Source organism: Lactuca sativa, chromosome 1 (genome assembly GCF_002870075.4).
Source record: "Lactuca sativa cultivar Salinas chromosome 1, Lsat_Salinas_v11, whole genome shotgun sequence".
Classification (NCBI taxonomy): Eukaryota; Viridiplantae; Streptophyta; class Magnoliopsida; order Asterales; family Asteraceae; genus Lactuca; species Lactuca sativa.
This window is the reverse complement of record NC_056623.2, coordinates 204,094,218-204,121,790: the sequence shown is the minus strand read 5'-3', so window position 1 is coordinate 204,121,790 and position 27,573 is coordinate 204,094,218. Positions and strand designations below refer to the sequence as shown.

At 39.7% G+C, this 27,573-nt stretch overlaps 1 protein-coding gene across 1 annotated transcript; it reads left to right on the top strand.

Annotated features, from left to right (window-relative positions):
• The first annotated feature begins 377 nt into the window (after positions 1-377).
• Positions 378-3,755, top strand: LOC111892088 (GDSL esterase/lipase At5g45920). The gene is made up of 5 exons (XM_023888154.3): positions 378-534; positions 635-865; positions 1,237-1,304; positions 2,329-2,493; positions 3,501-3,755. Exons 1-5 carry the CDS (start codon positions 436-438, stop codon positions 3,658-3,660), a joined length of 723 nt encoding a protein of 240 aa, XP_023743922.1. The 5' UTR covers positions 378-435; the 3' UTR covers positions 3,661-3,755.
• Positions 3,756-27,573: the final 23,818 nt, after the last annotated feature.

Genomic DNA, 27,573 nt, shown 5'->3' with positions numbered 1-27,573 from the left:
TATTCTTACTTTTTTTTTTTTTTAACTTTTACCACTAAAATTTCAACAAACTTTTGCTCTTTATAGTTTGGATACTTTATTTTTACTAATTTTATCACTAAAGTTTCAACAAATTTTTCCTCTTTATAATTTTGAAACTTTATTTTAATTTTTTTATATTTTTACCACTAAAATTTCACCCGTATAACGCACAAGCCTTTTCCTAGTTTCCCTTTAAAAAAATATACATTGGGCTAGAAATAAATGGTACACAACTATTTACAACACAATACCAATACACAAGTATGTATTAATTATTATCATTTCATCAGTAACTTGATATAAAAAACCCAAGATATTTTAAGGAATAACTCATTTGTTTTTTCAGTCATATTAGTTTAATATTTTGACGTTTGGTATTGAAATACAGAGGTTTTAGCTTTTGCGCACACAGACATGAGACCAAAGATTTATCTATTCGGTGACTCCATCACAGAGGAATCGTTTTCCGCCGGTGGGTGGGGCGCCGCCCTCGCCCACCACTTCTCTCGAACGGTATACATACTCCACCGAATAATATCCAAATTTTATCTATCGATTCAACGAATTTGATTCGGGTTTCTATAATCTGATTCGAGGTATGAAAATTTGGTAGGCTGATGTGGTTTTAAGGGGGTTTAGTGGGTACAACACGAGATGGGCGATGAAGGTGTTGGATAAGGTGTTTCCGGCGGAGATGAACGTCGGTAACGGCCGCGCACCGCTGGCTGTGACGGTGTTCTTTGGAGCTAACGATGCTTGCCTTCCCGATAGATGCTCTGCGTTTCAACACGTGCCTATTGATGAATACAGACAAAATCTTCACGCCATTGTCGCCTATCTCAAGGTCCTCTGTATACTAAATCTTTCACATTTTATTTTGTTGATTTTTAAATACAAATCAGAAATGATTAGTGTGGTATATCTATTATCTATATATTGTTATTAAGGATCGAAGATTAAATTTGAAATGAATTAACTTTTTATTTTAGATTTATGTGTTTATGATTGTAATATGTAGCTTCTTTATTGATAAAGTAACATAGAAAGTTTATGTTTTATGTGAATTTTCATTCTGATATTTGTTGAATAATCAATTAAATTGCTAATATTGATCGATTGCTTAAGCATCTAAGAATATAATTTCACTTTTGATGTCTAAATTTTACTTATTATTATTATTTTTTTTAATCTTATTATCTTTTGGTTTGATTGTAGAATCGATGGCCTTCAACTCACGTGATCCTCATCACTCCTCCTCCAATTGATGAAGTTGCACGTCTTCTGTAAAGCTCTATTTTTAATAATCTTGTCTTTTATAGATGGGTTTTATGTAGATAATTATTTTGGGAAATTTTTTTGATAAAGTCCTAAAAGTTTTTTTTTTATTTTTTTTACAGAATACTCCCGATTATTTAACATTTTGTATAAATTAACGAAAATGTCTTTTTTTTTTTTCCTTAAATTTTAACAGGAAATGGCAGATTATGTGATTTTCTCAAAATAATGAGACTTTTCTTTTAAAAAAAACATTTAGGACTTTATCAAAATTTTCCCAAAATAATGAGATTTTTCCCTTTATTATAGAGTGTACTTTCACTAATTTAGTGATTTAGCCACTTAAATATTTTATGTAGTGATAAAACTATTATACATGGTTTAACCATTAAAAATGTTTTTAGAAAAATAAAACTTACGTTTACCATTTTATAAATTTAGCCATGAAACTATAAATTTTTTATCGATTTATCCAGGAAACTATTTTTTTATAATAATCATAAAAAAGAATAGTACAATGGCTAAATCGATAAAATGGTGAAAGTACGTACTTTTGGTCAAACCTAATATATTTCAAATTTGAAATCAGTATTGTTTTTTCTACATTTCTAAAACCAACATTTCTTGTTTATTATGTTTGTTCTTAACTTCATATTCACTTAGGCTATATTTGGCGTACTAGCTGAAAAGCTAGTTGGTAGCTGAAAAACTAGCTGTTAGCTTATAAGGTAGCTGACAAAAGATGACATTTGGTAAAAACTAGCTGATAACTGGAATATATAAAATAACATAAAAGGATTTAGAAGAATATGTTTTTTTATAATTAATTAAGTGTATATTAACAAAAAATTTAAAAGGCTAGCTTATCAGCTACTTTTTGACTTGTGAAACATGACAGTGTCAAAAAGCTCGAAAAAAAAAGCCAATGAAATGAAGGTTTTCCTTTTATTTATTTTGTGAGATATTATTTTAAATATGTATGGATTGATTTATGTTTATGATGAATAAAAGTAATTTGGAAAGAATATGCAGACACAGATATGGTGAGATTCACTCAGATCTACCCGAACGGACAAATGAAGCTGCCCGAAATTATGCGAAAGCTTGTGTGGCCGTTGCCCGAGAATGTGGGGCCCCGGTTGTGGATCTTTGGTCCCGAATGCACCAATTTCCTGATTGGGGCAAAGCTTATTTGAGGTACTAAAACACACACACACACACAAACACACACTTGTGTGTTTATAAAGACTAAAGGGAAATTGGAAGGGGTATATATGAAAGAAATAGCAATGGATTTTCATTTATTTGTTTATTATAGTATCTTACTTCCATTTTTTTTTTCTTGAGGAATTTATGTTTTTGGTCCCTGACAATAGCTGTTTTTTGCAATTTCAGTCCAAAAGTAGTTTTCTCATGCAATTTTGGTCCATATTTGAGGTTCTTGTAACGTTTTTAGTCATTGTTAGTAAAATAACTATTTTTGGTCCTTGAGAATAGCTGATTTTTCAAATCTAGTCCAAAAAAAGTTTTTTCTCACAATTTTGGTCCTTATTTAAGGTTCTTGTTGAGTTTTCAGTCCCATTTCAAGTAAAATAACTGTTTTTGGTCCCTGAGAATAACTTATTTTTCAATTCTAGCCCCATTAAAATTTTTTCTCACAATTTTAGTCCATATTTGAGGTTCTTGTTAAGTTTTCGGTCCCATTTCAAGTAAAAAAAACTATTTTTGGTATTTAAGTATAGCTGATTTTTAAAAAATTAGTACCAAAAGTAGTCATTTTGCTTGGAACGATGACCAAAAATGTAACAAAAATCTCAAATAAGGATCAAAATTGTAAGAAAAAAACTTTTGGGAACCAAAATTGAAAAAATCAGCTATACTCAGGGACTAATTACAACATTTTACTTTCCGTTGTTTCTTATTAAGACACCCTAATTTGAAAAATGTCATTGCTATAATTTGGTAGATCTTTTAAATTACAACGTCCTAAAAATAAATTGGAACTAAAATGCTATAATTCAGTAGATTTATCTTAATATGATATATTTGTAAGAACAAAATCGAAGGTACAATGTTGTTAATACTTAATAGAAAGAAATGAAAGTAAAATGTTAGAAATGTAAGTAAGTGTCTTTTTTTTTTTTTGGTCCCGTTTTTAAAATAAAAGAAAACTTTAATGAAAGAATGTTATTTATTATATGTAGGGATGGTTTGCATCTTACTTTGGGTGGAAACAAGATTGTTTTTGAGGAAGTGATTGGAAAGCTGAAGGAGGTTGGGTTGAGTCTTGAAACTCTTCCCGCTGATCTACCTTTCACAGATGCCATGGATCCTAATGATCCATTGAAGGTTTTTGAAGATTAATTTATCAATTTCTTCTTTCGTTTGTAACTCATATGTATTCACTCATATTGTATTTACATTCTAATGTTCATATTATTCATGTTGTTGTTCTTGGATATGTTTGCATACCACGTGTTCGATGAAATGCCTACAAGAGATTTTAAAATGCTAGGTTCATTTTCAGACAAGTAAATTAGCGTTTTAAAGGTTCTGTGGATCAATCAATATATGTACCAAATGTAATGCTACTGAATCATTAAAGATTAAAAGTTGACTTTGACTTTGGTTATGTTTGTTAACTGAAATATTATTATTATTATTATTATTTTTTTTTAAGAGTAGCTGAAAATTGGATTAATCTTTAATACTGTTTGTTGGCCTTCTTTTGTAGCATTAAGGATTTTCTTTTTGTCCTTCTCATTTGGAAATTATTTTATTATCCTCATTAATAAATTAAGGTTATTTTTGACACGTGTCAATCTCTCATGATTTTTGACACTTGTCATTTTATTATATTTTTAAAATAAATAATATCCACGTGTCAATTTGTAGGTTTTCTCAAATTTTAAATTAAAAAGCCACATAATATATATATATATATATATATATATATATATATATATATATATATATATATATATATATATATATATATATATATATATATAAAGTATTAAATGTAATTAATAGTTTCTTCGTTCCTTATTTTAAATTTTATTTAAAAATATACTTAACGTTTATATTTTAGTATTTAATCTTTTGTTTAATCAACCGTACAATACACAGGTTTTACACCTAGTAAACTATATATTTGACTTCATAAACTTATAGTGTAATGGCAGGAGAGGGGATGAAAGCACCAATAATTGATATCAATTTTGGAGACGAAATATTCATGTGTTTCATTAGGGAAACACAGTTGGATCGAGATTATACATAATAGATGACTAATAGTTCGAATGATGTTAATAATCACATTGCAAATATTATATAAGAACATAAAGATATAATCTCAAAACCATGAAATAAACCGATATGTAGCCTTGCGAATAATGAATTAATGATGTATACATTATAGTCACATGTGTATGGTTTAATAGTATCGTACAAAAAATTAATACTTGTGATAGGAAAAGGTGATTGGCGAGTAATTAATAATGATCTTATTGGTGGGACGTTAAATCTATCAGAAATATTTTTCACAAACGATAAATTGAATTCACGACAGTTTATTGGTGGTGTTGTGCTTTGTGTCACAAAAAAAAAAAAAAAAAAGCTTACATGTGAGCTCACAATTATTTTTTTTTTTTATGATTATTACGGTCATTTTGTTAAATCCAGATAAATATGGCTATTAACATATTATCAATGCTAACAAAAATCGAATACGTTTTTAGTACATTTTAATAATTTTGTTAAGTTTATAAATCTTGTGTATCGTTTTGTTATGTTTGGTTGCTATGTAAGAATGAAATTAGCAATTAATCAATGTTGTTTGGTATGTAGAAATGGACCAATCAATGGAATGAATTTAATTAAAAATGACAAAATACTCTGGCATTATTTTTATTTTTTTGGCTTGGCTTAAATCATAATCTGCTGTTAAATAATACATAGATGATACAAATAAAAAAAATTTCTACTTAATTTATAATCTGCTAGTAAATAACGCAGTGATGGAGACACTTTTTCTCGACATTCTTCGTCTGCTTCCAAATAACACAATAATAATGGACACTCAACGTTATTGGCATTTAAACACATATTATTTTCATCTTAATTGATAATTATCTACTTAGAATCTGGTACAACATCCAACATGTTTTGTTTTATTGTGTATGGATTGAAGTAAAAATAAATATAAAAAAAAAAAGTTTGTCTTTCATTCTATTAAACTTGTAATTTTTTTAAGTAAAAGGACATTGGGATTCCATTTGGAATGCTTCTTTCCTTTCCTCAAAGCTGCCAAACATGGACAAAATTATTCTCCCTCAATGCATCATTTCTTTCTTAAGCTCATCCATGCATATCAAACACCCCTTTCATATTTCTTTAGTGATTCACAAAAACCCAGATTCACAACCTAAATCATATCATTGACCTAAATCCAACCCATTCAATCTTTTCTTACTAGTAAATAAAAGTTTTGGTCTCCGTTGTTTGGTTCAAATTTTGAAAATTTGATAAGATTCATCCATATGGTTTTAAAAAATTGCATTGTGCATCTTTATTATATTAAAAAAGACAAATTTATCCTTACTTTTGTTTTTATTATATATATATATATATATATATATATATATATATATATATATATATATATATATATATATATATATATATATATATATATATGGAGAGAGAGAGAGAGAGGGTCCCTATCTTTATTTAATATATAAAATACTTATACAAAAAAATGGAAAATAAATCTAATAAAGGCAATTTAGTCATTTCAATTTTACGAGTGGCCAAATCTACGTAAAACTATGGCCAAAATGATCACGAAGCCAAAAAAATTGGGATTTTAACTAAAACCCCAAAAAAATGCATACGACAGGGACCATTTTTGCAGTATTGTCTATATATAAAGATAAAAGAAAAAACAAAAATATAAAAGTAAGGGTAAAATGGTCTTTTTAAATGGACTAAGGATACACAATGTAATTTTTTTTAAAACATTGGGATGTATCTTGTTAAATTTTAAAACTTTGGACTGAAGTTATGAATCTGATAAAATCACATGGACCAAAACTATAATTTACTCTTTTCTTATTTATAACTTTTGCTTAAATTTTAATTTCTACTATGATTTAGTTTTTTATTTTTATTTTATTTATTTAATTATTTATTTTTCTTTTATTCATTTTTTTAATAAATTTGTATCCATATGTTTTTAAAATTTAGTTTTTATTTTCTTTACAACTATGTTTTATATGTTTTGAAAATTTAAAAACTCTTTTTATATCCGATTTTTACGAAATCGTTTTATAACTTCATATTAATATGTTTTATTTAGGTATTTATAACTGTGATTTTATATCTTTGGATAATTCTACAACTTATTTTATATCTTCTTTTTACAACTTTGTATTAATACTAACCTTCTATGCCTAGTAGAAAATCTTTTTACCACAACATCTTATTTCCATATGTAAAGATGCCATATTTTGATAAACAATTTTCGTTTTAATCAAACCGTTCTAATCATTGGTTCTTAGCTACTAATTGGATACTCCTGAAACATTTTTACTCAATATACAAGTATTTTAACTTACAAGCTTATAAATGTACATGTTGTGAACAATTTCCAAAATATATGTTTGTATACACTTTACCTGCCATTATCATGCATTTATCTTACTATTATTCACATAGTATAGAGTTGGATAACTTGCTATCATTATTTACAATTGCATGTACAAACCAACGAGGCTCAAATGTGCAAACACGAGCCAATACACACGAAACAACTCAAGTTTAGTCACGCTAGGACCTAATACTAGAAAAGTACCTACATAAATGATGAGGTTTGATGGGATACCAATCCCCAATAAAACCATGCTTACATTAAAACTCGCCAAAACATTGCCTTGTTGATCACTATCAAGCTACACAACACTATGCAGAAGTGTTAACACTATTTTGAGCAAAGAGCTAAACTACATAACAAGCGAACACTGTATATATTTGTGCATCCTGAGAAGACACTAGTATTATAAATGAAGGAGTAGCTTGACGACCCAATCGTTAACAGCCGCATTTTCCTGAATCCTAGCAGGTGCGCTGACCAGTTGTTGGCAATCCATTTGCTTAGCTCCTAACAGTTATGCTGAGTAGCCCCAAGCAATCTCGTTTCTCATCTCTCAGTAGACACATTGACTAGCTCCTAGAAATCTCATTGTGCAATCTCTCAGCAATTGTTTCCCGGCTCTCAACAACTTTGTTGCCCAACTATCAGTAGCCTCAGCTCTCGGCAGACAATATCACTATCATCTCGATTGCCTCTTAATGCATAACACTACCATTGCTACATGAATCATGTTGCTAAACAGACCATTTGCATTATATATGGGCCAAGACAGTGAGGCATCGACTGTCTCTACAGCCAATAACGTAGCAAAGCATCAAGTGTAGCCACATTCTGGCCGAACCAACCGCCCGGGCCGAACACATAAATTGAAGACTTCTAAGCCTAATCTTTCTAAAGGTACAGAGGGTTCATAACCCATGCATTGAATCGCCAGGTTTCCCAACCCGAATCCATTACACCGGTAAGCTCTGCTCGCAAGGTTCAGACATAACCTTTTTCCTTGAGTTGCTTGGCATCTTAGCCTAACCCCACTATCATGACGCACAACGCAAACAAGGATTGAATGCTCACAAACTTTGTTGGTCCATTTCCACGCGATGACATCCCGTATAACATATCCATGATCGTGGCTGCTAAGCCTGATCCGTCTCCACGCGATGCCATCCTGTGTGACATATTCGTGATCGTTGGCTGCTAAGCCCGATCCATTTCCACGCGATGCCATTTGGCATGACATTTTCATGAATCGTTGGCTGCTAACTCCTACCAATTTCCACGCGATGTCATTCCATGTGATGTATTCATGATTGCCGGATGCTAAGTGCGATCTTTCCCAGGTGACGCTCTCTTGCGTGACACCTCCATAATCGCTTCATACTAAGCTCTGTCCATTTGGCTAAGTTATGCAATGTAAGTTGCGAGTCACAGTCCTATGACATGTTTAGCACCACACATTTGGTGACCCTTCCCATACAATCAGTTAGTCTTCCTGTGCTCAGTTGACCAATAAGGTGTCCTCTACACCACATCCTAGTATGACGAGGACACTTTTCGACAACACGCATTTTTAGAAAAGTCTTTTTGCCTTTATTTATGCCAACAACCTTGAAGCCTAGCTCGTAGTAGTTGCTCAGCTCATCCCTTGCTAACAACTTGCTTCCTAGCTTTCAAGGGCCTCACACCAATTGTCATTATAGCTCATAATGCAATGAAGCATCAACAATCGCAGAATGTTAAACCCGTTCAGTTCCACTAAGTTGTGCAATAGAAGTCGTGCATCACCACACACCACTTGAAGAATCCGGCTAGGCATAGCCCTAACAAGAAACACCTTGAAGATGGCTATCAATGCAAATTACAAGACAGACTATGTAGGTGATTAATTGGTCACATCCCACCAAGACATTGTAACACCCAAAGTTTTGAAGGCCAAGAAAGGAAGGAAAACCCTAAGTTTAGGGGTCGACTCGGCGAGTCCAAGGAGGAACTCGGCGAGTCCGAGCGGGATCCAGGTTGGGGAGTAAGTGACCGACTCGGCGAGTCGGCCAAGGAGACTCGGCGAGTCTGGTCTGTACGAGGAAAACCCTAATTCCGGGAGTTGTATCCTATATAAAGGGTGTTATGTCCCTCCCTCAGCCTCTATATCATCCTAGAGAACCTGTAAACCCTAGATTTCGTGTGAGCTTCCATCATTTGAGAGAAATAGCTTTGGAGGAAGGAAATTTTGGAAAGGAACTTGAAGATCAAGAAGATTGCTTCAAAAGAGAGGTGTATATCTGAGATCTACTTCAGTTTGTGTTCATCTTGGAGGTATTAAGCTGCCATTTTCCCTTCTTTGCATCTATATTTATTTTTGTTATGAGATTTGGGGGTTTTATGGTTGATTGAGACCCAATTCGAGTTAGGGGCTTAGATATGTTGTTGCCACTTTAGATCTAGTGTTGGGATGGTCCAATATGTCATAAAGCATCAGAAGATGAGTAGTTGGTGAAGCCCTTTTGTCCTTAAACCAAACCCTAGTATGTTTTGAGCCTAGATCTCTTTAGTTATACATAAAGTTTGCAACTTTACGTGGGGAATGAGCTTTGGAAGTATGGATCTATGGTTTAGAGTCCCTGCATGACTCAAAAGTCCTCTGCATGTTTGGAGATTTTAATGGACTCGGCGAGTAGCATGAAGATGAGGAGGAACTCATCGAGTGGGATGAACAGCTCGTCGAGTCAAATGAAGTTAGGCAGGAACTCGGCGAGTTGGATGAACAACTCGGCGAGTCTGTTGAAGGTTGTCTTGGACTCGGCGAGTCTGGTCGCGAAACCCCAAACTCTTCGAGTTTAGACTCGAATCAGTGAGTCGATTAGAGACTCGGTGAGTTGGACAGGTCAGGACTCGGAAATCCGTAGACTCGGCGAGTCATGGACTGACTCGGCGAGTAGAGTCGCGAGTGGAAGGACTCTGAACTTATGAACTCGGTGAGTCAGTAGGGTGACTCGACGAGTAGGGTTGACCTGGAAGGTTGACTTTGACCAGATTTGACTTGGTAGTCTTTTGGGGGTCAGTTAGACTCAATGTTGCATTGTTATTGGTAGCTCGGGGAGCGGATGGAGCCGGAGTTCAGAGAGTTGCCGGGCAGCGGCTAGTGGGATCATCAGCAAGTTCAGCCAGTGCAGGTGGGTTTCCCTTTGTATGAATGGGTCTACGACCACAATGCCGGCCCATGTAGTTATGAGTAGAAGACCCGGGGGTTAGCCCTAGGCACAGTATGCTAGTATGATATTCGGGACGAGGTCCAATGATAGAGGGCGGGTGCCCAAGGAATGGTTTATGTGATAGTTTATACTTGTTGTCTGTGTGATACTTGTATGTGCCTGGTAGGGAGGTGAGTGTGGGCAAGGTCCCGTATATCACCAATAGCAGAGTGTGGATGGTGTTCCACATCTCAGTAGCAGCAGATCAGGGGCGAGGCCCAAGTTAGGGAAGGAGTGAGGGTGGGCTGGGCCCGTACCTCACTATCAGTAGGATTATGGACGGGGTTCCATGACTCCTCAGTAGCAGGACAAGGGCGGGGCCCAGAGATAGGCGAGGCCTTAGGACAAGATCCGTTAGTATGTGTTGAGCTTATGTGATGTGATGTGATATGTTTATGTGCTATTATATGTTAGTGGGCGAGGCCCTGTGACAGGCGAGGCCTAAGTGAAACAGATCTGTATCCGAGTGGGGCTCGAAGCCAGGCGGGGTCTGGAGCGGCGGGGCCGTTGTAGCGGGTGAGGCCCGAGGTAGGTGGGCGAGGCCCGGGATAGCGGGCGTGGCCCAGTATGTGCAGTATGTGGTTATGCATGGTATGTGGTAGGGTGGGGAACTCACTAAGCTTCGTGCTTACGGTTTTTAGTTTTGGTTTCAGGTACTTCCAGTAGTGGAGGGAAGAGCTCGGGTGATCGCATGGCACACACCATAGATTAGACAGCCTGAGAATGTTTACTTTGATAACGAACATGTATTTTGGAAACTAATACTCTGTTTATGTTTTGAAATGATGAATTTGCTTAAATTAATGTTTTATTAAAAGAAATTTTTAGTCTTGAATTTTGGGACGTTACAGACATGATAGAAACGCCACAACATCAATGTTGTATACTCACGTAGCAACCTCGCTCTATGTGTTATCATCAGGAAGACTTGTTGATGTTAGGCCCGTTAGCGTGGCCTGGACAACTCTGGCATATCGGCCGGATAGTGGAGACACACCAGAATAGAGCTTGTGTCTTGGAAGCAAAAGATGGGAGGCCTATCCCCTGGACTGGGAACGTGCACAATTCACGCCACTCTTACTCCTAGATCAAGGGTGATCGCATGGCACACACCATATATTAGACAGTCTGGGAATGTTTACTCTGATAACGAACATGTATTTTGGAAACTAAAACTCTGTTTATGTTTTGAAATGATGAATTTGCTTAAAGTAATGTTTTATTAAAAGAAATTTTTAGTCTTGAATTTTGGGACGTTACAAGTTGGTATCAGAGCCTTGGTTTGGGGGATTCGGGCATACTCTCGGGTGTGCCTGAACTCAAACTGAGGGGTCAGATAAAAAGTTTTCCAAAATGAAAAGACAGTTTCGTAAAAAGATTTTTGAGAACTAAAAACAGTTTTAGAAAAGCAAAAGAATTCAGAAAGAAAAAGAACTTTGAAAAGAGAAAAGGGGTGTGGTGCATGCAATCAGCCGAGCTCAAGTAAGTACCCTAAAATACCCATACAGGCTTATGTTATGATTATCAGTTGATAGAACAGACTGCTAGAATAGGAATAAAGATCTAGGGATGATGCCTTATATGCCTGTTATTTGTGCTTTTGAGCTGCATAGTAGTGCTGATTAGACAGTAGTAAGATAGCCTGTTTAGGTTATGCCTGAGTTTATGAGTTTGTGTGAGTCTATGAGCTTGTGTTGCATGCTAGTTCAGTTTCTTGCTTTGTGGATATGATTGCTTGAGTATGTTATGGTTAGATTTTTCCCTTGTCTGAATGCTGCTTGCTTTGTGCATTATGGGATTCTGAGTGATGGGAGTTAGCCATTAGGTGGATACGACATGTCACATGCGATCAGGGTTGAATAATCTCAGAGTGCTGGGTTTGGTCCTATTGCGCAACTCTCGTTTGAGTCTAACCGTTGTAGGGACGAGTCTTTTACTCGAAGGATTATCTGAGCCTCGTCACATGTGATGGTATCCAGGTGATGGCTAATTGGCATCGCGAGGAGGCCTTCAGCAGCTGAGAACTAGTTTGAGTTGAGTCAGAGGTTTCCCTAGAGTCAGCCTAGGATGAGGTAGTGATGGGAGCAGAAGTAGTAGAAAGGGACTTGGTGGAGTCAAAGCAATTCCTGAGGAAAGTACGGATAGATGTGGAAGGTAGTATGGGCCCGTACTACTGAAAGCAGAGGATCCGTACTCGATTCGGGAAAGGCCGAGACAAGACCGGGAACCTAGTAGGGAGTGTGTTTGGTCTCGCAGCAGTGATGAGTACTTTGATAGTGGATGTATTATGCTTTCAGCATGGTGACGTTGAGAGAGAGGCCAGCGGGTGGATCAGGCGCCGGAGAGGGATCAGGCTCGGGTTCAGGGGCCGAGCATCTCGAGGAGCGAACGAGGGAGTTGATATCCGCCGAGGTTACGCGCAATATTCTAGATCAGACTCCTGTGATCTTTGGCACGGTCAAGGAGGGTATATTGGAGATTTTGGATGAGAGGCTGGGAGCCTTCCGTACTGAGATGATGGCTTTGATGGGGGCGCGTACCTTGACATTTCGGGAGTTCAGGGCTTGCGGGGCACCAGATTATCATGGGGCTAGGGACCCCATCGCTAGCAGCAGATGGTTGGCTGATGTTGCCAACGCATTCCATACGAGCCGGTGCCCTGAGGGGGACAAGGTCATACTCGCTTCCTGTCTTCTGAAGGACAGAGCGAGGGATTGGTGGGAGGAGATTGGTCATGCCTTAGGGGATGATGCCGCGTTGGACGTGATGAATTGGAGCGATTTCTCGGCCAGGTTTAGGGCGGAGTTTTTGCCGATTATTGAGGTGCAGCAGTTGGCACGGGAGTTTCAGGATTTGACGCAGACCACTGAGACTGTGGCGGAGATCACCGCCATGTTCAGGGAGAGGGCTCTTCTTGTACTGCAGTATGTCGCGGATGAGGAGATGAAGAAGGCCTGATACCATGTGATGTTGAGGGATGACATCAAGGAGTTCGTGAGCAGATCCAGCTGTAAGACGCTGGAAGATATGATTTCTCGGGCTAGAGAGAGGGAAATTGATTTGGTGCGGATCCGGAAGAGGAAGCCGGATGAGGTTCAGGTAGCTGTAGGTTCAGGCAAAAGGCCTAAGGGATCGGATTCGAGGTTGAGGGATTATCAGGACCGCAGCCGGTGCGGGAAGTGTGGCAGGGCGCATGAGGGCGCGTGCAGGAGTGGTAGCGGTGGTGAGTCTGGCTGTTTCAAGTGCGGTCAGACTGGTCATTTCAGCAGGGATTGCACTGTTACCACCTCACAGGGATCAGACATGTTATGTTTTCACTGCAACCAGCGGGGCCACAAGAAGGCCCAGTGCCCCAGTTTGTTTTCAGCAGGACGGGTGATGGCACCTGCCCCTGCAACTTTGAGGATCACAGACGGCCGTCAGGGCCGTGCAGAGGCGTTTGCGGTAGGAGGCAGAGCTTTTCAGATGACTACCTTGGAGGCGCGATCAGCACCGGACGTTGCAGGTATGCGATTTCCGTTTTCAGTTCTTTTATTCGTGCATGATTATATTGTTATGGTTTTGCATCATTATCGGTATGAGTATTTTATTTTTTCGAGCGGTTGATTGTGATCGAATTATATGCCATCTGCATACCTTGGATATTCGAATGGTAGTGAGGGGATGTGCCCTATTGGAGAAGGTTACATAGGATGCAGTAACTGTAGCATGCTTGGGAGGGACTTGGTATGTATCGCTAGATCGGAGTTGTATAGTGTTAGAAATGGATTGGTTAGATCCCTAGCTATGGTAAGCTTGGGTCCCTTAGCAGATTGATTATGGAATGGTAGCAAGGATTTCTTTTAAGTATTGAGCAACAAGGGGTAAGCAGGATCGAAGTAGGGGAGAATCCTCCGAGTGTGCAAAGGTAGGAGCACGCAGATCCAGAATGAGTGTGCGACCTCCGAGAAGGAAAAGAAGTAGTTCAGCATTTGATGGATTGAGGATTTCAGGGTTGGGAGTTTGAGAAACTCCCCATCAGTTAGTGCGTGTGATGGTAATGGTTAGTACGTGGTTGGGAATTCAGGTTGTGGATCGCCCGTAGGACTCGAGGGAGTCGGAATGAGGATCTTGAGAGCTAATGGCACGTGGGTTCCTTCGTATTAGAAGTCAGTGGTGGAAGTGTTGTAAGACTACGGGGCAGTCGTAGCATTCACTAGCAGTCAGCAATGGATGGTGATGTAAGACTACGGGTAAGCCGTAGCATTCTTTAGTAGCCTCGTTAGCGGAGTTGGGGCGAGGCCCTTATCTCCTAGTGATCAGATAGGGATCAGGAATGGGTAGTGGATGAGAATGATAGGGAGTTTGCCTGTATAGCCCTAGAGAGGTGAGACCTTGGGAGAGGCCGCTCCAGGGTATAGTTGGGTGAGACCCGTATGAGATTAGCAGTGTATATGAGACCTGAGAGTAGGGTTGCTCAGTAGTATGGTTGGGTGAGACCCGTGGGCGAGGCCCGAGCGAGAGTGATTAGACTAGTGGGACTAGAAGGATAGAGGCGGGTGGGATCCGTGGGCGAGGCCCGTGAGTTTTAGCAGCGCAGGTGGGACCTGGTAGGGACCTTAGTGTCAAGTTAGGGGAATCGGGGATCCCAGGTTTGTGGTGCCTGAATGGCGGAATAGATTGAGCAGTTATAGGTGGTCGAAGTTTCTTCGGAAGTCGCTGGGAGCGACTAGTGGTGGTGTTGGGACTAGCTACCGGTAGGAGCCAGTAATCCAAACGTTGATAGGTTGGTAGGGACTAGAGTGGTCTCAGTTCATCCGGAAGGTGGCCAAGGAATAGCAGAATTTTCAGTCAGTAGTACTGCGGGTAAGCGGTGTATGGTGGAATTCAGTTTGTTGAATCGAGGGGTGCTCGGCACCAAGTTTTGGCAGAGAGGAGTGTCAGTGGTTACTAACGGTGATGACCCGTACTGGAAATAGCGGGGGTGATGGAGTTGGTGAAGGATAGGACCTTCACAGTCACAGAGGAAATAGTTGGTTATGGAGCTTTGCCTTGGGAAGGCAAGGAATTTACGCAAGGAGAGAAGGGTGAACCCCTATAGGTTCAGTGCAGTACTCGGTGAGTACCAGAAGGATTGTCGGTAAGTAAGTTGTGTTTCCAGGATGTTCAGGGTCAGGATGACCCGAGTCTATTATTCGCAAGGATTTGTGTTAGCCGGAATGGCCGAGCGGAAGGCCAGCGCAGGTAGGCAGCTGGTGTTGGATTAATTGGTGAGAAATTGGAGGCAGATCGCAGGCGGTAGACCATAGAAAACTTCGAGGACGAAGTTTAGTTTAAGTGGGGGAGAGTTGTAACACCCAAAGTTTTGAAGGCCAAGAAAGGAAGGAAAACCCTAAGTTTAGGGGTCGACTCGGTGAGTCTGAGCGGGATCCGGTTCGGGGAGTAAGTGACCGACTCGGCGAGTCGGCCAAGGAGACTCGGCGAGTTTGGTCTGTACGAGGAAAACCCTAATTTCGGGAGTTGTATCCTATATAAAGGGTGTTATGTCCCTCCCTCAGCCTCCATATCATCCTAGAGAACCTGTAAACCTTAGATTTCGTGTGAGCTTCTATCATTTGAGAGAAATAGCTTTGGAGGAAGGAAATTTTGGAAAGGAACTTGAAGATCAAGAAGGTTGCTTCAAAGGAGAGGTGTATGTCCGAGATGTACTTCAGTTTGTGTTCATCTTGGAGGTATTAAGCTGCCATTTTCCCTTCTTTGCATCTAGATCTATTTTTGTTATGAGATTTGGGGGTTTTATGGTTGATTGAGACCCAATTCGAGTTAGGGGCTTAGATATGTTGTTGCCACTTCAGATCTAGTGTTGGGATGGTCCAATATGTCATAAAGCATCAGAAGATGAGTAGTTGGTGAAGCCCTTTTGTCCTTAAACCAAACCCTAGTATGTTTTGAGCCTAGATCTCTTTAGTTATACGTAAAGTTTTCAACTTTACGTGGGGATTGAGCTTTGGAAGTATGGATCTATGGTTTGGAGTCCCTGCATGACTCAAAAGTCCTTTGCATGTTTGGAGATCTGAATGGACTCGGCGAGTCCTTTGAGTGGACTCGGCGAGTAGCATGAACATGAGGAGGAACTCAACGAGTGGGATGAACAGCTCGTCAAGTCAGATGAAGTTGGGCAGGAACTCGGCGAGTTGGATGAACAACTCGGCGAGTCTGTTGAAGGTTGTCTTGGACTCGGCGAGTCTATTCTTGAACTCGGTGAGTCAGGTCGCGAAACCCCAAACCCTTAGAGTTTAGACTCGAATCAGTGAGTCAATTAGAGACTCGGTGAGTTGGACAGGTCAGGACTCGGAAATCGGTAGACTCGGCGAGTCATGGACTGACTCGGCGAGTAGAGTCGCAAGTGGAAGGACTCTGAACTTATGAACTCGGCGAGTCAGTAGGGTGACTCGACGAGTAGGGTTGACCTGGAAGGTTGACTTTGACCAGGACTTTGACTTTGACCAGAGTTGACTTGGTAGTCTTTTGGGGGTCAGTTAGACTCAATGTTGCATTGTTATTGGTAGCTCGGGGAGCGGGTGGAGCTGGAGTTCAGAGAGTTGCCGGGCAGCGGCTAGTGGGATCATCAGCAAGTTTAGCCAGTGCAGGTGAGTTTCCCTTTGTATGATTGGGTCTACGGCCACAATGCCGGCCCATGTAGTTATGAGTAGAAGACTCGGGGGTTAGCCCTAGGCATAGTATGCTAGTATGATATTCGGGACGAGGTCCAATGATAGAGGGCGGGTGCCCAAGGAATGGTTTATATGGTAGTTTATACTTGTTGTCTGTGTGATACTTGTATGTGCCTGGTAGGGAGGTGAGTCTGGGCGAGGTCCCGTATCTCACCAATAGCAGAGTGTGGATGGTGTTCCACATCTCAGTAGCAGTAGATCAGGGGCGAGGCCCAAGTTAGGGAAGGAGTGAGGGTAGGCTGGGCCTGTACCTCACTATCTGCAGGAGTATGGACGGGGTTCCATGACTCATCAGTAGCAGGACAAGGGCGGGGCCCAGAGATAGGCGAGGCCTTTGGAGAAGATCCGTTAGTATGTGTTGAGCTTATGTGATGTGATGTGATATGTTTATGTGCTATTATATGTTAGTGGGCGAGGCCCTGTGACAGATGAGGCCTAAGTGAAACAGATCTGTATCCGAGCGGGGCTCGAAGCCAGGCGGGGCCTGGAACGGCGGGGCCGTTGTAGCGGGCGAGGCCCGAGATAGGTGGGCGAGGCCCAGGATAGCGGGCGTGGCCCAGTATGTGCAGTATGTGGTTATGCATGGTATGTGGTAGGGTGGGGAACTCACTAAGCTTCGTGCTTACGGTTTTTAGTTTTGGTTTCAGGTACTTCCAGTAGTGGAGGGAAGAGCTCGGGTGATCGCATGGCACACACCATAGATTAGACAGCCTGAGAATGTTTACTTTGATAACGAACATGTATTTTGGAAACTAATACTCTGTTTATGTTTTGAAATGATGAATTTGCTTAAATTAATGTTTTATTAAAAGAAATTTTTAGTCTTGAATTTTGGGACGTTACAGACATGATAGAAACGCCACAACATCAATGTTGTATACTCACGTAGCAACCTCGCTCTATGTGTTATCATCAGGAAGACTTGTTGATGTTAGGCCCGTTAGCGTGGCCTGGACAACTCTGGCATATCGGCCGGATAGTGGAGACACACCAGAATAGAGCTTGTGTCTTGGAAGCAAAAGATGGGAGGCCTATCCCCTGGACTGGGAACGTGCACAATTCACGCCACTCTTACTCCTAGATCAAGGAGAAAAAAAATAAGACACAACAAGGGTGAGGGCAATGTAATCTAACTCCAAGTGGATAATCACACCCCAACAGTTAGCTCTTGTTCTGGGCCCGTCTTCGTGTCAAATATTAGTTATTATTCAAGCTTGATATCACTCCAAAAATAGGTTGTGCATATTAACCAAGTGAAAACAAGGACCGATCATCAATTTCACTTGAGCGAAATCGATGCGAGAATGAAACCACTAGGCTTTAAAGGATCATAACCTTTCCCTAAACATGTCAATCTAACTCAAAGGACTACTACCTTTGCCCATGAAATGAATAAAGGCTTTAAAGGCTTGCAACCTTTCCCTTGATATAAAAATACCTAAGTCCTAAATGTCTCGAGGTGATGATCTTTGCTTAACTTAGATGACTAGGACCAAAATGCAACGCTTGTTGGCCAAGACTTATAACAATGTCTTAAAGGGTAACCTTAAAACTCTAGCTAAAAAGAGTACCCAACGAACCAGTCAAGGTTCATAAGAAGGGACCAACCAAGGTCTCGTCCTGAAAACACAGGTTAAAGACTCAAAGGAAAGACGAGCCCAAACCTCACGAATGCAAAATCATGGGAAAAAGCTAAAGAACTTTCGCTGAGTACAAATAAACTCTTACTTAGAAATCCTTCCAACCTTAACACCCTACAGAGAAAGTAATAATTCCTAACACCCCCTTCAAATCATCCAGGACCAAAGCACAAAAGATTAAGGAAAAATCAGTCTTGCTCAATGTCTACGTGCTATGACTCCGCTCTACAAAATACACCTTCAAGCATTGCGGCTCGGTCCACTCGATTTTTTGAAAAAAATGGGGGGAGAAGAGCTACTACTGCTACTCCGTAAAGCATTTCTAAATGACCGCGATAGAAAATTCGGATTGACATATGATTTGATTATGTTGTCTTTTCAGATAACTGCTCCAAGTGCCACGACACTCAGAGAGCGCCAACAGTAGGTTCGCAGAGCAAAGCTCAGCCTGTAAAGAATTTTCAGGGGACTCACGAAGTCTGCACTGCTGACCGGTCACTTAAAGTTTCCCCCTGGGCATAGAAATATAATCATTTACCCGGTGCTAGCTGTAGATCTCATGCCCATCATTGGGGTGTGTATGATTTCCTCTAATGGTATTTCTATGGAAAACTTCCGGGCGTGACTAGGAGGTAGGAATTATGGTTCAATTATGTTGAAGTTGCTTTAAAAACCTCGAAGCTTGGCATAACAGCTACGCCAAATAACAATCACAGAAGCTGTATGGCGAGGTCACGTTTCCTAGCTACCTTGGCCCAACATCCTATCAACACCATTCTCACATAGCAGCCTTGCTATGCATAACGTCATTAGCAGCCCAGCCCTGCATCACATTATCAGCAACAGCTACATTGCATCATATCGATTGGATCATACTCTTGAGGAGAAAGGAGTATCAAGCTATCCAGTGCTGCATAAGCCCATAATGCAACACCACGTCTCTCGTGGTCGACGTTCGATCGCTCCTTTTATCTCTTTAGCGCATTATTGCTTCGACTGTATCCAGGCCAATGTCATTCGTAGATCACCAATCACATCAACCTGGGGGGACTTGTTAACGTATGGTCTATGAGCATGGTCCAGATGTCAGGACTTGGCCTGCCAGCCTTGTCTAATGTGCGCCTGGCGCTCACCTAATGCTCGCTCCTGGCATCCCCAGGAGGCCTTACCCAGCTCCTTGCCTGCTGGGCTGAGTTGGGCTAGTCAAAAGCCTGAACTAACTCTCTAGACCTAATTGTCCCCTATAAATAGAATAAGTCCACCTCCTTGAAATGCATCTTCTTAAAATTATATCTAAACCCTGGGGACTACCCCTTAGTCCCTAACCTCTAACCAGCCACCATGGCTAAACACATACCCTACACACCAAAGTGGTTCTCTCTGGCTAGGAGAAACCCGTTCATCCTCAACACCGATCTAATTTGGTCGTCAGAGCCTGCTCCCGGGGCTCAAGCCCTGGGGTAACTCTAACGATTTTGTTGTGATGTTTGCTTAGGTATGTCATTGGAAACTCACTGACAGCACCATCTCCAGATCCCCGACTCGAAAACCAACACAGAAGACCCATCAGTTTGAGCACATGTCGCAATAGGTGTGAAGATGACGAATTTGGTTATGTGAAAATGACAATGGCTAAAAGTATGTAACATCCCAAAAACAATAAAAAAAATATTTCATTTAAAAGTTAATCAAATCATTCATCCATTGTTTCACAAATCCAATACCAACCATAATATTCAAAACATTAGAGTACAATTATTCAATTTGCAGAAATCATGAGGAGAGGATGTTTTGCTGAAATCATGAGGAGAGGATGTTGAGCCATCATGCCGGGCCCTTCCATTTCGAATCGGAAGTACCTAAAACCATAAACATAAACTGTAATCACAAAGCTTAGTGAGTTCCCCAAAGTTCCACATATAAAACATATAAATAGGGGCTCCACTACGGGGTATATTACAACCCAATAATATAATACTTGTAATGTCGAGGGTCAGATCTCGGCCTTACATACAAATGCCATGGGCCACCCCCATGGTATTTTTCTTTTAATACCAAGGGCCAAATTTCAATCTTACATATAAGGTCTATGGGCCACCCCCATGGTCTTTCATGCAAGTATCACATAACAACTAGCATTCTATAATACAATTCCTAGTGGGCCCACATTGTGCCTTCGACCCACAGGTATAGTGAGGAGACTCGCCTCAAAGACATATGAGAAACTAAAATAACATGCTGCTCCAGAATCGACTCTACCAGTCACCTTAAAAATATAGTAACCAAAACTCATAATACAGATCATAATATCCTAAATACTCCTAGGTTAAACTTGCTCAAATCAAAAGTAAACTTGGTCAAAATCAAAAGTCAAAAGTCCACCCAACAAGCCCCCACATTGTGGCCTCCTTGGGCACTCCATGGTAACAAACTGCCAAAACAGACGGTCTAGACCAAGTCACCATGCCGTTGCAACCTTAACTACGTCGTGATGATCTGTCAGGACATTTTAACCCCTTAAGTCCTTTTTCCTTCAACTACAAGAACTCCAAGGCTCAGATCCGGTCCTTCTCATGTTCATGATGGGTAAAGTTTCCAACTTTATCCCTAAAAACCCTTCCATAAGCCAAACTCCCCACACAACCACTAATGGTGACTTAATTTATCAATATTCTCATTAAGCACCAAATCCTTAGAGTTACACATCTAAAGTTTCTAAAATGGTTTCATGCTCCAAAGTGACCTTAAAAATTATGGCTTTATGGACTTGCATGTTCAAAACATTCCTTTTTCCCTTTTAGGGCAATAATAAGGTTTAAGGACTAAAATCCCATACATGACATCAAAACTTGATTATATTCTAGATCCAAGACACTAGTTGCTCATTTTAACCTGGAGATTCATAAAGTTGCAAACTTTATGAGATCTCATCATTTGAATCCATCAAATCATGGTAAAAGGGAAAAAAAGGGATCTAGCAACATGAAAAAAAAGGTTGAGTCGTGGGACTCACCAAGGTCCAAGAGATGGGCTTAGTTGAAGAAATGATGTCTTCCACGAAACCACCTCATCAAAAGCTTCCTTCTCCTCCTAAAATCACCAAAATGCAACAAGAATGAGCTCACAACTTTAATGGAGGCTAGGGTTAGGGTTTTGAGGTTAGGAGGAAGATGGATGCTGAAATCTTAGCCTTAATATTCCTTAAATAGGGTCCAAGACCCAAAAATTAGGGTTTTCACTAACAAGCACCGCCATGTCATGGTGCCTCAAAACCACGTTGTTGTGGGTTATTAGAACCCGCCAACAAAGCTGATACTCCACGTTGTGGTGACACCCCACCACGCCCTTACCATTTTTTTTCCTTTACAAATAAACACACAAAGGATGAGTCATACTTGGATCGGATGTTACAAAATGCCTTTGACTTTTTGTTGGGGGAGGAGGAGGAGGAGGGGGTGAAATTTTTATTTTTATTTTTATTATAAAATTATTATTGTGAATATTCAATATGTAAAAAAGAAATTAAAAAGGTATTATAGCCTTTTTCAAGTCATTTTAAATTTATGAGGAACCAAAACCACAAAAAATTCATTTTATTGGAAAATTTTGGAACTCATCCACATTTTTTAACAAACCACAATGATCAAATATGCAGTTTAGTTTTTAATTCCCTTACTTTTGGAACTTATTAAAATGTAAAAAAGTGTATCATGGTAATTAATCATGACCAATGCAAGTCTAGAGCTCAAGCTAGGTCATCTTTGAAGAAAAATCGATGCTTTTCAGTCATGCATGGCCAATGCAAGTCTAGAGCTCAAGCTAGGTCCAAAATTGGAGCATAACACCAAAGTCTCATGCATGGAGCTCAAAACAAGACACTTCATATTTGAACCTTATGTTTATCAAGGGACCTCAAGGATCCATAAAGTTGCTAACTTTATGGGATCCCACCATTCCAACTAGCTCATCTTTGAAGAAAAGGGACAAAAATCTAGATCTAGAGACATAGAATGTTAAAGCTTGGATCCTTAAGAATTACAAAGGTCTAGAATATAAGATTGGAGATGATGATAAGGCTTTCAAGTTAGATCTATACACCAAGTGTGATTCTTTCTCCTCCAAAACACCAACAAAGGCTCAAGATCTTCAATAATGGAGGCTAGGGCTTCTATGAGATTAAAAGGGAGGTGATGGCGGATGAGAGTGTGAAAGTCCTAGCCATCACATCCCTTAAATAGGGGCATAATTCCTAGAATTAGGGTTTTGCATAAAATGGTTGCCATATCGTGGCCACTATATCGGCACATGATGACGCTCATTTAAGATGTGTGTCCTATACTAGTCCTGCCATGTCGTGACGTTGTCTCCACCACGTTTTGGCCAACCGAAATATACACTTCAATTTTTAAATTCATACCTCGATGATTATAATGTTACAACTCTCCCCCACTTGAATCGGACTTCGTACTCGAAGTCCGCTGTCGCAAACAACTCTAGTTTGAATTAAAAATAAGAAAAGGGTATTATGGTAATTAATCATTCCCTTATTTTAAGCAACTTCCAAAATATCTCAATCTCTCTCTATATAAACCTACGACTTCATCATTCACTCCCCCATTTTTTACTTCACCTTTCTTTCTATACCTAGGGCAAGCCTCCCTCATCTGTATATCAGTCTCAATAGCTCTGTCTAGATTACACCTTCCTGGTGGTTATTCTTGGCAGGGAAAGAAGGAGGGTTCGGTGGTGGCAGATTGATCGCGAAGAGGAGAGGAAAAAAAGACTATCGGTTCTCGGTTCGATTAAAGAAAGGAGAAGGATGGAAGCAACAGAAGGAGCATAAATTAGTTCATCAAATTAAACATGATCAGGCTATAGTGGGTTTGGTCGACCGGGAATCAACGAGTCACACACACACATATTCAATGTGTGCCGATCATGGGGGTGAGTGTCACACCCCCAAACAAGAATGGCGGAATCGTTCGAGGGCGGATGACTTCATGTAGTATCGAAACAGTTGAATACATAGTAAAGAAAGTAAAACAACCATCATATATATAATTTAAGAGTTACATTGTTGAAATATACTTGTTTCAAAAAAAATTACAATATGATGACAAAATTAGTTTTAAACTGACGCCTTAGCGTCACTTCTCCGAAAGCTGAAGTTTACCTGTATTACCGAATCCCTAAGAAATACAAGTAGATTTGAAAGAGTAGCTCAGCATTTAAGCTGGTGAGTTCATAAGTATTTAATGTCAATGTTTGTATAAATTTTGAATGAAATTGTTTGTAGATGTTTGAAAACTCCTAGAAAATCCCATATTTCCTACTAGTAGTAGTCTTCTACCAAGACCCGACTGTTTTTGAATGTTTGCTTCTAGAAATCCAATATTTTTCGTAAGTGTGTGATAGTTTAAAAGTTCCAAAACTGTAATGCAATAATGTTTTTCATGCCTAGAATAGTAGATTTATGTACGTATAAAATCGCTAAGGCATTTGATAACCCCGTAAATCAACGTGTTTTTGATACTCCATGTGAGTTTTATAACCACGCTATTGACCCAGACCGCCTGTAACAATGTTCTTCAGGCGTTGGAATGTTATGACGTTTGTCACCCCAGACCTGCCGGTCTAACTGTAGCTAACAGTTTAGGTGCGAGATTGTCAGTCCCGTATAGATCTATACACAAGTATCACGCTCTCCTTACAAGAGATTGTGGCATATAATACAGGACTTTTAACTGCATACTTGAAAGTACGTGAAGTTGAATGTCTCACAAAACTTAGTATCAAATAGATTTATGTATGAAAAGTCCATTAGTTCTTGTATATGAAAGTATTTCCTTGACATAGTACTTAGTATGTAAAATCTCATGAATATCTAGTAAACTATACCTATTATAGTTTTTCTAAAAGCGTGTTTCGTTTGTATGGTAAACCCCAGTGTAGTGTCGACTTTGTATGAAAAGTATAACGTTATTGAACATTTATACTCAAAATATAAATAAAGTGTTTGATAATTATATAACAACATGTTTCATTGCAAAAAGACAAAGTGTTATCATGATATGTTGTATGAGAATGTTTTCGTATGATAGTTAAAATAACAGTATGAAACGCAGAGCAAATGAATGATATTTTCACACGATAATAACTGGGTGTTTACTTGTATCCCCCCCACGGTTAAAAGTATTTAAAAAGCATTTAAAACATATTTAAAGTGTGTTTGCAGGGGTATGAACTCACCTAATAGAGTGAAGATGGTGAGATTAAAACCGAGCAGAACTTTGACAGGAGAAAGCGGATTTCTCGGGATCCTCAGGAATCCCGGGAGCGTAAAACTTCATTTGAGACTTTGTTATGAAAACCGGGGCTTCGAGATATTTTTTGCACGCAAAACGGAGTAAAAACGCAAGAGAATGAGAGGAAATTAGCACTTATGCCCGGAACCCTCACATCCCTTTTAGAGGGGTTGGAAACCCTCGGTATGCGGGGCGTACCGGACGTCATGCATGAACGCATCCTCGTCTTATGGACTTTGGATGGGACAGGGTGTAGGGGCATAAAAGGGCGACGTGGACGATCCGAGGCCTAGCACCCGAGTACGCTGGGCGTACGAGGGTACGCTGGGCGTAATTCGTCTCGGTTTGTGCACTTTGAACTTGTAAAATCCGTAACTTTCGCATACGAGCTCCGATTTTGACATTCTTTATACGCACGCGTAGGTGAAAGTATACTCTAAAACTCTCGTTTAGAAACCGTCGGCTAAGTTTTACTTTATTTTTATTTATATATTTTTAATAGGTCGGGACACGAAAAAGTCCGTTAAAAATCCATAACTTCTTCATTCGACGTCCGTTTTCGTTAGACTTTTTACCATTGCACTACTATTGTTGAGATCTTAGATTTTTTTTAGGTTGTTTCGGCCAAAAGTCTCTCGATCTCTATTTCGAGTTTTTAGCTGTCTACTGCTATATCCGAAACTTTGAAAAATCATGACTTCCTCGTTAGAACTCGGATTTTAGTGTTCTTTTTACTTCTGAAATCCTTGTCACAATATCTATCATTTATGAAATCCTGTAGATGACTTTTGAACATTTTATTTTTGACAATAATTTCATTATATCAACAAAGGTTACAATTTTTGACTTTTTAGGTCATTACATTGATTCGAAATATCGGGTTGTTACATCATCCCCCCGTTAGAGAGAATTTCGTCCCGAAATTAAATATAAAGTAAATATTTGTGGATTAGGGAAAGAGATACGGATACTTTTGTTTCATTTGATCTTCGCGCTCCCAAGTATATTTAGGTCCCCGCTTTGCATTCCAGCGAACCTTCACAATGGGTATGCGACTTTGTTTTGTTCTTGTAATTTCCCTATCCATGACCTTAATTGGTTCCTCTATAAAGTGAAGACTCTCGTTGATTTCGATTTCGTCTAGAGGGACGACGAGGGTCTCATCGGACAAACATTTCTTCAAGTTTGACTCATGAAAGGTAGGACATATGTTATTGAGTTCCTGCGGTAGTTGAAGTTTGTATGCTACCGGGCCGATCCTCGCAAGGATCTCGAATGGTCCGATATACCTTGGGTTTAGTTTCCCACATTTTCTGAAACGTATTAACCCCTTCCAGGGCGAGACCTTCAATAGCACTTAGTCCCCAACCTGAAATTCTAAGGACTTCCGTCTTTTGTCCACATTACTATTTTGTATGTCTCTTGAAGCTTTTAGTCGTTCCCGAATTTGTACAATATTATTAGTTGTTTCTCTTATTATTTCCGGGCTTGTGAGAGTGTTGTCGGGTACTTGTCCCTTGGCTAGTTGCATGTCACCCACTCAGCCCAACACAGTGGTGATCTGCACTTGCGGCCATAGAGGGCTTCGAATGGAGCAACTTTAATGTTGGAATGATATCTATTGTTGTATGAGAATTCGACTAGTGGTAAATGTGTATCCCATGCTTTACCATAATCGATTACACAAGCTCTTAGCATATCTTCCAAGGTTTGTATGGTCCTCTCACTTTGACCATCGGTTTGTGGATGGTAAGCGGTACTCATGTCTAGCCTCGTCCCTAGAGATTTTTGCAGTGACTGCCAGAACCGCGAGGTGAACCTACTTTCTCTGTCGGAGATAATGGATATTGGTACACCATTCAGTCGTACAATCTCTTGGATGTATGTGTAACACCATAAATTTAAAAATAATTTTTCTTTTGAAAACATATAATTCTCAATGCATATTTCACAAAAACATCATTTATTAAAATCACAAAACATAGCTCCATGTTTTAATTAAATGGTAATCCAGGATCCTCAAAGCATAATTCTTCTCTGGTGTGTACAATCAAGCCGGTGTCGTCTCGCGATCCTGTGAAAACCTGAAACACATAACACATAACACGGTAAGCACGAAGCTTAGTGAGTTCCCCAAAATACCACATACAACACATATTAGCCACTCGAGGCAATAACTCTATTTGACCCTCTGGTAAATGTGTCTCAGTGGGACCCTCCAATCCCATAACTTTGTGGACCCTCTGGTCCTAACTCTGTGGACCTTCCGGTCCTAACTCTGTAAACTCTATAACATACATAGCATAAATCACATAGAAATAATGTAGTGTATCACATCATATAAATGGCATACAAAATACTCTGTCACATAACTCTAATTACCACTCTAGGTAAAGTATAGTGAGAAGACTCACCTCGGGTGAAGAACAGCTCCTATAAACATTGTTGCTACGCACCGGCCTCTAACTCTGTGCCAAACCCACAATTATCTCAATTAGGAGCTAAGTCCAACCTCTCACTTATTAGGTCTAAAGATAGACCACCGACCAACTCATTAATTCCCTAACCCACTGGGCCCACCAAGGCCCAATAATAAATGGGCCCACACACGACCCAATTCCCAAAAAGCAAGCCCAACCCAAGAGCCCCCAAGCACATATATACACCTGTTTGGTCCAAGAATCTATTATATGAAGCCCAAACTCCAGGCCCAACACTCAA